This window comes from Echiichthys vipera (genome assembly GCF_963691815.1).
Source record: "Echiichthys vipera genome assembly, chromosome: 23".
In the NCBI taxonomy this organism is placed as follows: Eukaryota; Metazoa; Chordata; class Actinopteri; order Perciformes; family Trachinidae; genus Echiichthys; species Echiichthys vipera.
Window position 1 is genome coordinate 12,908,659 of NC_139848.1, and position 12,947 is coordinate 12,921,605.

At 42.2% G+C, this 12,947-nt stretch overlaps 1 protein-coding gene across 7 annotated transcripts in view; it reads left to right on the forward strand.

The window, feature by feature from the left end:
* The window catches only part of dmd (dystrophin), a 350,545-nt gene that overhangs the window by 206,179 nt on the left and 131,419 nt on the right, over positions 1-12,947 (forward strand). For all 7 annotated transcript variants that reach the window (XM_083937926.1, XM_083937922.1, XM_083937924.1 and 4 more), the window contains exons 26-32: positions 2,423-2,523; positions 2,723-2,834; positions 2,960-3,073; positions 3,786-3,941; positions 4,036-4,206; positions 7,872-8,054; positions 12,082-12,216. In XM_083937926.1, the coding sequence (XP_083794052.1) occupies positions 2,423-2,523; positions 2,723-2,834; positions 2,960-3,073; positions 3,786-3,941; positions 4,036-4,206; positions 7,872-8,054; positions 12,082-12,216 (972 nt within the window). The remainder of the gene's footprint in view (positions 1-2,422; positions 2,524-2,722; positions 2,835-2,959; positions 3,074-3,785; positions 3,942-4,035; positions 4,207-7,871; positions 8,055-12,081; positions 12,217-12,947) is intronic.

The window sequence follows — 12,947 nt, forward strand, 5'->3', positions numbered from 1 at the left end:
CTAGTGTGAAACTGGGCATGACGCAGGTTTTGCTAAAAAAAAACAGTCATGTCTGAATGTAAAGGTGCAGCATCAAGTTCAAACTAGAGTTACAAATGTGACTATTCTAGCACATCCATCATCTAATGATTTATTTCATACTGCTTGTCGTTACTGTATCTATTACATAATCATATAGGTGGAAGGCTGTCTGTCAGCAGGCGACCACTGATTCAAAGACCCACACGGACTATAATGCTAGTCGTGTATTATTTTGCATTGTGATGTGTCGCCTCTTCACCTTTCCATTTGTCATTGTGCTGTCTCTTTGTTCTGACAGGGGCTACAGCATAGCTGTGCATATCTTAAAGATATAATCTGGTACACTGCATCAAAATATTCATGTTTTAAACTGCACACACACATTTTAGATAAATGAAACAAATAAAAGTGAAAGGGGGGAGTCTTGACCTTGTAAACCCCTGCTCTCCAATGGAGCTGGATATAAAACATTAAGAAAGAAAAGGAAAAACTAGTCCCCAATGCTTCCCTGTTTAGGATTCAGTGTTGCAGCAGAAGGATTGTGGGTAAGCCCTGGTTACTGACGGATGTCCTGTCCAGGGGCTGTGCTTGAACTAAGCTAGACTAAGCCTGTGAGCCAACTTGGTGTGAACAAGGTTTCCTTCCCCCAGATCTTCCACTGAAACACACTTTTCCACTCATTTAGGTAACGCTTTTATCCAAAGCGACTTAGAGTAAGTGCATTCAACCATGATACTACCCAAAAAAGTGCAGGAATCACATGAGTACATAAAAATCATTAAATAGGCTAAACTTCAAGTGCTACAATTACAGCTCGCCAGAAAGTCCCTCACCTACCCACTTCATCCCGCACATCGGGGCGAGCAAAATCAAATAGTGTAAAACGCTCTCACTAACAGTGTCAGACTCATAACCTCTCATGCTTGTCATCCCTCACTCTCCCTTATTACCCTGCTTCATATAGTGTCATGAAACAGTTTTAAATTACTTTTGGCTCCCTAGCATTTACGTGAAGAATGCAAGCTCACATGATAGAGGATTATCCGATGAATAAATGTGCGGATTTGAGGTTTCATGCCATTCTCCTTTCTGCACCGTAAATGTGTCAAGGAAATGCCGACATGAGGGTAGATCAATATCCTCATCGATGTGAAGCTGTAGAGCGGTTACAGGTATAATATAGAGGAAGCATTGCTTGCTGTTAGTAAACACACAGCATAGAGAAACAGAGAAAAAGCAGCGGTGGTCACGCAAACTGGAGAGTGAATGGTCTGTATTGTCGGATTATGATGAGGATGAGTATTATTATTATTATTATTATTATTTTATTATTGGGTGTGTTGGTGAAACAGACGTGCTGGCAACTGACAGCAACAGTAGCCTACTCTGCTGCATGTTTTCAGATAATACTGTATATCATTAGCCTGGAAATCGAGACCTACGTCCGTCCAGACGTAGGGTCTAACAACGACCAATAGACCTTCCCAACTCAAGGGGCGACACCAATGCATGCAGTTCAAAATACCACTGCTCGCAATTGGATAGCACTACGGCCAAATACGTCCAATCAGAGCAATGAAAAAGATGACGTATTCAAGATTCAAGAAGCTTTATTTATCCTGAGGGAAATTATGGTGAAACAGTTTCAATACAAAGGTGGGAAAGGATCAGAGTGACAATAAGCATAAAAACATAATCAAATCAAAATAAAGCAAACGTAAAATAAATCAAACAATACCTAAGTGTGACAGAGTGCAACAGACATTTTGGTCAAGCGTAGTTATCTAGTTTTTACTAAGCCCCATTTTTTTTAGCAACCAGCGGGGCCAACTGGTGCATTTAACTTTTCCCGTATCTGCTCATCACAACAGCAAATACATCGTTCTTTGAAAGGAAAGATTTGAGTGCCGTCTTCTGTCAAGAAAAAGAACAAGTCACTTAGAGTCAAGGCCAAAGCCGTTTCCAACCACTGTTGATCTTCTGCAACCATCTTTGTTGTTTACTATCAAGACTACGACGGCTCATCAGTGTCATTGTCGATTACGCCCGCCCATAACAGTGCCCAGAGCAAACGGCAGAGCAAATTTCAATTTGCTGGCGAAGGGTCTGGATTTCCAGCATAGTATATTATACTGTACCTTTAACATGTTATTTAGTGTATGAAAAGGTGACTTTGAGACATTTTAGTGATGTACTTTTATGATCACTTTATTTAGTTTTGACCAATTGAGCCATAGTTGGCACATTTCTTATTTTGTTTCCATTGTCATTTTTTTATGATAAAACATATTGCGTACACAACCTCAACTTCTCTACTCTTCAGGCTTGTATTTTCAATCCGTATACTTCCCCAACCTTCCACCCTGCCCCTGCCTTATTTCTCTGATGTCTTTCTTTATAGGCCCTCGAGGTTGCTCTGGCTGAACACCAGGGGGAGGTTGACTACCTGACCTCAACTGTGGAGCAGGTCTTCCAGAAAGCTCCACCAGACATCAGCCAAAAGTAAGACATGGAAATTCAAAGAGTGCTATGTGATCCATGGAAGAATAGAATCAAACAAGATGATCTACAGCAGTTCCAAACTGCCTCAGCCTCAGTCTCCAGATTTTCCTATAAACACTAGGAAAGAAGTGTGCTTTAGTAAGGTATCGTAAGAAATAGACTACGTCACGAGCCAACAAGCTTCTGTAATTTTCTGTAGGTACCGCATTGAGATGGATGGCATCATGGCGCGTTGGAGGCGGCTCGGCACCACGCTGACAGACAATGGACAGAGAATCCAGGAGCTCATGGCCAAACTGTTGCAGTTTGAGGTAAGACTGATTACAGGAACTACTATATGATGCTTCAGGCTCAAGTTTAATGACCAGGTAATACATGGCTTAATCAGCTGGTGGACATGTCTTAATTGCAATACCCGTTGTTGTCTTTCCCCCAGAATGATGTTAAGACTTTAAAGAAGTGGATGGCAGACGTGGATGTGTTCCTGAACGAGGAATGGCCAGCACTGGGAGACTCTGAAGCTCTGGAGAAACAGTTAGAGCAGTGCACGGTGAGGAAAACCATGCATCTTTGCACTACTTCAAGATTTAAGGGTTCGCACGACAAAATGTTATTTGTAGTTCCTTTATACCACTCAAGAAACATCAGAAACAAAAATTTGACATCAGAGAAACATTGTCAATCCACTTTCACTGCGTTTGAGCACCAAGCATGACCATTGCAAACATAGAATCCGTCTCCCCTCATCTCACCGGAGTCCTGCGAGCTGTTGGCGCAGAACCCGGTCCGCCTGTGCAACTTGGTGTGGCTAGTCTGGCCGGGTCGGAAGATGGCGGGGGGAGTGATCTCAAGGTCCAAGTCCCGCGCTTCCATCGCCAATGTTGACGAGTTTATCTCCGCTGTAGGCCATGCGTGCTCCAGTACAAAAGGCTAAAAGACAACATGTGAAAATATCATTTCTTACTAACAATTTCTTTTCATAAAAAATAAATCAGAAGATTATCAAAACGACAGCTCATCATTTTCAGAATGCAGGTTGATAAAATCTTCTTGGGATATAAATGCCACAGAGAATTCATTAGATAACCCTTAGAGTTCATAAAACATCCACGAGTCTATAAGGTGTGCCTCAGGGAAACAGAGTGGAAATTGAAAATGAGTGGGAAAAAAACTTTTCCAGACAGAAATGATGCTCTCTGAAATATTCCGTATTCAAAATTATAATACCTGTGTAACCTCCATCCTCCATTGTGATTGGGCAGGCTCTGGTGAATGATATCCACACCATCCAACCCAGCGTCAACGGCATCAATGAAGTAGGTCTGTACCTAAAGAAAGAGGCAGAGCCACCGTTTGCTATCCATATCCAGAAAGAACTGGATGAACTCAACGGCCAGTGGGAGAACGTCTGCAAACAGGTGTGAAACCGTCATCCACAGGGTGGGTTTTCCTGCTTTCATGTGTCAAGGTTGAGTGTTTATGTTTGCGCGTGTTTTCTTGTCCTCCGTCTAGGCCTACGCTAAAAAGTCGGCTCTGAAAGGTGGCCTCGATAAAACCATGGCCCTGAGGAAGGAGATGCAGGAGATGCAGGAGTGGATCAACCAGGCCGAGGAAGACTATCTGGAGAGAGATTTCACATACAAGACGCCTGAAGAGCTACGTAAGGCTGTGGAGGAGCTCAAGGTGAGTGTGAAACGGGCACACAGTGGATTGTTGCTTCTATGGCAATGTCAGTATTTCCTCAAGTTAATATTGAATTTAGTTTTGAGAGTGTGTCTTGGTATTTCAAACCAAATCACGTAAATAGGTAAAAGATCGTAAAAATAAGTAAAGGAAAATAAAAAAGGTGGATCTTTAGTCCTATTTTAAAAATATGAACACTCTTTAACCCTTTGCCTTCTATCTAACTATTGAGCAAGGAATCTTTCAATCTGTCAGTGTTTGAGTGTGTCTGTAATGAAAATGAATTCATTTCATGTAATTGTATTTTCTGAATAGCATCAGATCCCAACAGGAGTCATTCAAGGATCCCTTTCTTATAGAACAGATCTATACCTTGTCCTTTTAGTAAACAATCCAAACTGTCTCTACATGGTTGCGTGTTAACAATGGTACAACGGCAAAAACGAAACTGAAACTTATCAGAGATCCTTTATTATTCAGTTTGAGAAGATGACTCACCCCTACAAAAACAACTAAAACAGAATTAAACAAACTGATACTCTTAATTTATTTTGTTGTGCTTGAAACCGAAAAGTGATTTTTGATTGAACTTTGGTCTGTTTCTGTTGGCAAACATTATTTTCAGACATTTTCTGAAGCCGAGTGTGGCTCAATGTGCAATACACGGATTTAAACTGAGTTTGCATTGTGGCTCTGATCATTGCTGTATAATTGGGATCCGCTTATAACGCTGATTCATTCATCCATGTGGGGACTGACCTTTAATACAAACCTAATCATTCAATTGTCTGATTGGAAACACACATGAAAACTATGATTCCTTTAAGTTTCCTTGTCATTTTGCTAAAGCTGACCCTCAGAGTGTGCTCAAATGCTGTGGGCAGGGCTTATATAAGAACACATGTCATATCTCCTGAACACTTTGAGCTATTGCAAACCTAATTGGTGGACATGTTAAGTTATGATGTCTGAGTGGACATAACCCATTTGGTGCCATTTGGCCAATAGGTGGTGCTGTAGCAGCATCATCTTGCTATAAAAGAAGGAATCTCTGTCTATGTAGGACTATGTATCTATGACTGTCCTTTACATATCTCAAGAACTGTTGATCTGATCAACGCTGCAACCAGTGTCTTTGGGGGGGCAGGGAAGTGGCCCATTGTGTGCATTCCGAAGGGTCTCACCCTCCAAATGGGCACACCCCCAACAAAGGCAAACAGCTACCATTAATACCATGAGCTTAGCGATTTCCATTGCTGTCCATCCCCATATCCACCCATGCCTTCAGCACTTAAGTTAAGCTTCAAATTGGAACTCTGAGCTAATCGTATCCCACAATTTATCACAGCCTACTGCACCACACTTGTCCAGTTAGCTCAAAAAAGTGGTAACTGGACTAATTCTTACAAATTCCTGGATGCAGGGTTTTAATTGGGTGTTTATTTCATTGCTCTTAGTCTTGGTTTATCCCCAACACATCACCACTATGTAGTAAAATTGATTTGATTAGGGACTGTATGACAATGATCAGGAGGAGAGGGGCTGAGAAAGGGAGGAGGGTGTTAAACTTATTCTTTTGGCTTCGATCTTGACATGTTATCCCGGCTTTTACTTGCTCTCTTCATCCGTCTTCACTGGCTCCCGGTCAAGTCCAAAAGCTCCTTCAAAATCCTCCTCCTAACCTACAAATCACTTCATGCACTCGACCCCCAGTACTTATCAGACCTCCTCCACCCACAAAACCTCAGACACGGTTCTGCTCACTGCTCCCCATACCAACCTGCTGCCTTCAGGGACAGAGCCGTCACCGTGGCAGCCCCCACCCTCTGGAACACTCTCCCGACAGAAATCCCTCATGCTTCATCCAGGGACTTATTCAAAAAGTCTCTAATAACCCACCTGTTCACCACAGCATACAGTCTCCTGTATTCCCGGCTGACGACCACTATTCCATTTATTTATTTTTGTTTGGTTTTGTTTGTTAGTTTGTTCATGTGTTGTTACTTGTGCTGTCATGTAAGGGGCTATAAAAACCCCAACTACTATTATTATAATTAGTTACATAAAAAAGACAACTTTCACTTTGCTCGTAAATATTTTCGCAGTCTGAGAAAACCAATTGAAATAGCAGCAGAGGAGCTTTCATGCAGTATCTCATTTATGTCCGTGGGCCATCACGTATTTTTGAAAAAAGATTTTTAAAACTGTGACTTATTAATATTTTCACTTCTTTACAGGCATAGCTAGGTTTTCAATGATAAGGGCACAAAAACGAGTGCAGATAAACTCACTTTACATTGGCTCACTATCTACGCTATCAATCAAGGGCACCATTGCGTCATCTGGGGCTCAACACCGTCCAAGGTGAATGTGATTGGTTTAAAGAAGAGCCAGAACGTTTTATTCCCCTATCCCAGAATGTTAACTTGTGCAGCCAGACTTTTTGTAGAGAATTTGTTTCTAGAAAAAGTGAAACAATATCTGTTTCACCAAAGACTTGTCCATTTTTAAAGTATGCATTTTAGATTACTGGCATCTTTACACTTTGTTAAATAGACAAAAGGATAATTTAGATTTATTTAGCTCCTCTGCTTTGTTCTCTGACGTGCGCGGCTACATTTCAATTTCCTGTTTATCTCCTGGGGAGGCCTGTTTGGATTTCATGACATCTGGGCCTTCTCAGGAAAGTCATGATCTCGGTTTCCTCCGCTTTCACACTGACAGACTTTATACAGCCGCTTTTCTCTGTCACTCTCTTTTGATCCCGGTTAATTCCAGGTCGATAAAGCCAGCGTCTGCCTGCCTCCCTTCTCATTGTTGAAGTAAAAAAAAACAGCTCTCTTTCTTTCTTCTCATCTCTTTATGTTCTTCCCACACCCTCACCCACAGCTTAGTGTCTGTTTGTCCAACTCCCTCTCCAATCTCATTCCCTCCATTCCTCAATTTTGTATCAAATTGCATCGAATCTCCTATTCCCCGCTGTACGTTATTTTTTATTTTTATCTTTTATAACTCTAATGTAATGTATTTGTGATGTAAATGTATTCGCTTTGTGGTATACCCAAAAGCTGTGGCAATATTTTAAAAAGAAAGTTTACCTGAGAGTGAAGTTGAAAATTAGAAATTGATTTCACTCTGCTTGCTCTCACTAATCCCCCCCCCCCCCTCCTTTCACCTCCTCTCTCCTTTACTCCCCCCCTCTGCTTTGAGTTTAAAGGCAATGTTTGTGAATCTGTTCACTCGCTTATTCTCCTAATCCCCCGTCTCGTTCTCCATCCCCCCCTCCCTCGTTTGGGAAAGTATTAGCTACACTCCTTCATTCATCGATTCGTCGGCTCACTTATTCACTCTGTCTTTCTCTGGCTCTTTTACACTCGGTGGCTTTGTCAACAGAAGATACATTGATTCATTTGTTGGCGCATCCATCTCCCTGTCCATTAAGCCCCCCTCTCTCTTTCTTTCTGTTTTCCTTCCTTCTCTTGCTCTTTATCTCTTGCCACCTCTCTCTCTTTGCTTTCACTGTCCAGATGACTTTTAGGATATTATTGACACGACGTGACTTGTCAAAGAACACAAACAAAATCAACTATACCTCAGGTCGTAAAGTGTCGCGATCTATCCAACTCTGACAAACATCACTCACTTTTTTACTCCGTCTCTCTCAGAGGGCCCAAGAAGAGGTCCACTCCAAGGAGCTAAAGGTCAAACTCCTGACGGACAGCGTCAACAGTTTCATCGCCAAGGCCCCACCCACGGCCCACGACGCATTGAGGTCTGAATTGGACGTGTTGACGGCCAACTACCAGCGCCTGTGTAGTCGGCTGGACGGGAAATGTAAAACTCTGGAGGTAAGGTCTTCTCTCTGATCATTTGGACATTTTCATTGGATGACATCTTCATGCTCAGAAAATAAAAGATTCCGGTAAACAAGGGGGAAAGAAGGAACGGGTGTGTTCATGTGTGTGTGTGTGTGTCAGAGGTAAACACACCTGTGTCTTGTCAGGGCCAACGCCGTAGTGCTCACATACATCAGTGCCAGCTGTTGAGGGCACATTGCTGCGTATGTGGGTATTAGTGTGTGAGTATACACAGTATACTATATTATACATAAGCTAAGTAAGTTAAGCCAAGCAGCACCGTTTAAGGCTTTTTTTCTTGCATTGTGGGTGTTGGTTTCAGTGATACATTTTTCAGTAGAAACTATTCCCTATGAAAAAGAGTTTATGGTTGTATCTCATCTCATCTTCAACCTCTTATCCGGGGTCTGGTCGCGGGGGAAGCAGCTCAAGCAGGGGACCACAAATGTCCCTTTCCCGGGCCACATTAACCAGCTCTAACTGGGGGAGCCCGAGGCGTTCCCAGGCCAGTGTGGAGATATAATCTCTCCACCTGGTCCTGGGTCTTCCCGAGGCCTCCTCCCAGCTGGACATGCCTAGAACACCTCCCTAGGGAGTCGCCCAGGGTTCATCCTTACTAGATGATCCTAAACCACCTCAACTGGCTCCTTTCAACGCAAAGGAACAGCGGCTCTACTCCGAGTACTTAAAATCTAAAACTATCTGCATGGCACCACCATCGAGGTGGTATTGAAAAATTATGAAGGTAAATATACTGCAAAATGCGAGAGCTTGTAGACCCGATGTAAGAACTTGCAGAACAAAATAATTTAGCTTGTATGTTTGAATTTTGACCTATAGAATAGTCAAAATTCACAAGATCCCACCTAACCGTGGTAATACTTTACCTGCACAGCGATGCCCTGTGTTGACTTTCTATTCACAAAGTTGGCCTCATGTTCCCCTAAATGTCCAGTGATGCGGACATGTGTACAGTTAATTACACCTATGAGTTTGGGGAATCCTATGTTGTAACACACCAAACTGGCCTTGATTCCTAACCTTTAGTGAATAAGTTTTCCATATGACATGAGATGTGATTTGATACACAGAAATGCACATTGCATGGGAGATGAAACCTGCACGCTGAATGCCAAGACTGATGCGCTGCCTCTGCTCTACCACTGTCATACGTATCCGGAGGTTTTCTTTTAACACCATAAAATCCTTACTTGACAGTTTGAGTGGGCAAATAGTTTGGAACATCACAATCTCACTGAGCGCTGCCACAACCCTGCAGATAGCACAGCAGGTTTACGGCATCACCAACTGCATGCAAATATGTACCCGTGGCAAAGAATCACAGTGAAACACGACTTTCGTGTCAGAGCTAACTCAGGCTTTGAGCGCAAAACACCTGCTAACCCACTAATCACGCTTCATAGTACACCCAACGCGACAATCTTACGTTAAGACAGCTTTCTTACCTTCAGTGCCTCTGATTGGAAATATCTAAACATAACATAAATAAAAACAAGGGGTCACATCTATGTTCTAATACGAATTTTAAACATAATTCATGTGAATTCCATGAAAGGTTTCTATCTGTAATAGACATGGAGAGGTCTGTGTGTGCTCCTCTGGCAGCTCAGGATAAACAAATTGTGTCTAGTGTCAGTGCTGAAATGTGGAGAACGTCTGACATTCTGATGTTGTCCAGTGTGTGGAAGAAGCCTTGAGGTGCTTATATATTTTTCATTAAGGATAGTCTTTTCCTCTCTCTTGTTTTGACAGCATGAGCACAAGTGGGTGTCTCTTTGTACCTTGGAGAAAAAAAAAGCTGCTGTTAAAATGCCTCTCCACTTGATGCTATAAACCACATGCCTGCTCCAACATTGTCTTAAAACCATTTGCTAGTGCACCACAATATTGTCAAGCACTTTTTAAAAATGTGTTTGTTTGTGTTAAATCTGCTTTTTCTGTTGAACATATTTCTCAATTTACTTTCATCTTGTACATTTAGGAAGCCAGTTCATTAGCCAGACAGAGGCAACTGTTGCTAATTTGCAGATGGGAACTCATCAAACATGTCGACGTTGAACAGATGTTGATATCACAGCCTGCACAGATGCTGAATAAGTGAACATAAAGGAACGCCATTGACAAAGTTGACATGGCATCTAAAGTTCTGTCTACGGCCTAAATATGATCTGGTCTCTAGAACCTTCCTCTTCGGGACAAGTTTAAGGGCAAAAACACGGCCCACACATGTACGCAAACACGGATGTTTTGAGCTACACAGGATCATTTTCATGCGTCGCAACATGAGCGTGAGCTGCAGTCGGAGTGTTGCCATTGGTGCTGCTAGTGCTGTATAACATGAAACAACAAGAGAAAGCTGGACAATTCTGTTTGTATTCATCTCATCTCATCTCATCTTCTTATCCGGGGTCGGATCGCGGGGGCAGCAGCTCCAGCAGGGGACCCCAAACTTCCCTTTCCCGGGCCACATTAACCAGCTCTAACTGGGGGATCCAGAGGCGTTCCCAGGCCAGTGTAGAGATATAATCTCTCCACCTGGTCCTGGGTCTTCCCCGAGGCCTCCCCCCAGCTGGACGTGCCTGGTACGCCCTTCTTGGGAGGTGCCCAGGGTTCATCCTTACTAGATGATCCTGAACCACCTCAACTGGCTCCTTTCAACGCTAAGGAGCAGCGGCTCTACTCCGAGTTCCTCACGGATGTTTGTATTCACTTCCGATCGAAATAACCACCACCAAGCTGTTTGATGAAGCCGTAGCTGTACATGTCTGTATGCGTCGCATATTTGGAGTCACACTCACAGCTAAATGAAGCACCCATCAATAAGTAGTAAATATTACTAGTAATAAGTAAATGTAAATGTAGGGTATAAATACAGTGGAAATCTCCTGGACGTACTCCCCTCTCTTCCCTCTCTACTGTGGTTACGTCTACTAATATTAATAATGATATTCTCCATAAGTCACAGTGTGGTCAGTGAGGTGGCAGACTCACTACATTCTCCCCACAGTAATAAAGAAAATCAGAATCCGAAGCAATTTGCGTCGATGTTATGATGCATAAACAAGAAATAGAGAAGAAAAAAATCCACTAAAGTTCAGAGAAACCAAAAGAAATCAATAAAACTTACTCTCAAGCTTATTTTGTGGCTTTCTTTTCTTTTTAAACCATATTCACATTTTCCCTCTGATGTTGCATGTATGCTGGGTTTTCAGTCAGTGTCCATTTGACAATTTCTAGACTAGACAAGGTTTTATTTGATCCTTAAAACAGTGTAACCTGCTCTAATTCCATCATGTATGCACAAAAAGAGTCGCAAAGGAACTTATTCCATTGGAAATAACTGCACGGAACAACATCCGTGTATCAGGTATGTGTATGGAGCTCAATCCAGGCCAAAAGTTTTGACTATTTGAAAAAGAAAATTTGAAGCTGAAAGTTTTGATTCTGAACTTCTGAATACATTAACGTATTCAAACTAAAAGTAGTCAAGTTGAGTTGTTTTTTTTTACATTAAATATCATTTCGATTCAGTTCTGGAATTCTCTTGGAGAAGTTATTATATTCTCATTTTCACTTTAATATATGTCTGAAATTTGAGCTTTTATTTTTTTTTTCGTTGCAGATTTTCTACTTTTAGATTCACTTCTTATCTTGTTCAGTTTAAAATTTTCCATTTGTGACGGGGGTGGGGGGTGACTTACGGTTGTGAACTCATATATATGATTAATATAATATGTGGCTTTTCCTGTGTTTTCCTTAAGTTAAGTTGCACCTATGCCGGCTTAAGATCCACACTCCTCTCAAGTGCAGCACCTCTTTGTGTCCACAGTTGAAGTACTCCCTCTCCCTAGTCTTTTTCCGCTTCTGCCCGGCCCCTTTTTCTTCCTAAAATAATAAAGTGTTTGTCGTTTTTATGTATTTATTAACCCTTCCACTAAGCTTTTCCATCTCTGTCCCTCTCTGTGCCTCCTGATGACTCTGTGCGCATGTTTTGCAGGAAGTGTGGGCGTGTTGGTGCGAGTTGCTCTCCTACCTGGAGCAGGAGAACGCCTTCCTGGACAAGCTGGAGCAGAAACTGGATGAGACGGAAAACCTCCAAGGAGGAGCAGAGGAGCTGCAGGAGGCGCTGGATGTGAGTATGAAGGGGAGGAGGAGCAGGAGGAGCAGGAGGAGGAGAAGAGGGTGAACAGAACATATTTGCAATAAGGGGTTGAGCTATGTGATTATGTGTGTATGTGGCTTGTTAAAAGAGCAGATTTGCATTTGTGTGTACGTTGGTGTGTGTGTGTGAGGCAAGTGCTGATATTAACACTTTTATGCACTGTCAGTCATTTCTTTTAACAGCGGTTTTTGTCCTCACTTTACACTTTACACACATAGGATCAGTGAATTGGTCGCACATATTCAACATAGTTCTATAATATTGCAGATCATATGTTAATAAGGTGAAAAGTTTACATTTCTAACATGATGGTGCTGAAGGTGGTATTTGAGACTCAGCGTTTTCTGGTGCTAACTCGATTCACATCGATAGTAAAATGCAGATAACTTTGGACTAGTGGAGAGAACCATCGAGCAGGGCTTTGAAGCTGAGAGAGCCTCTCAGTAAACAGGCCCTCCCGTGCCATTTGAACGGAGTAAATGGCTTGAATTAGTGGGTGGTCTGCACCGAAGTGCAAGTATAATTCATTTACACCATTAATTAATTACTTCTAAGAATCTACAAGTGAAATTTCAGATTTGTAAAGTGACCTTGATGAGAGCAAGCCCTAAGAACATTTGGGCGACGCTCAACCGGAGCAGCTCAGGTGGTGGTTTACATTAAAGATGTAATTTAAGAAGAGTTTACGGTATATTTTGGAG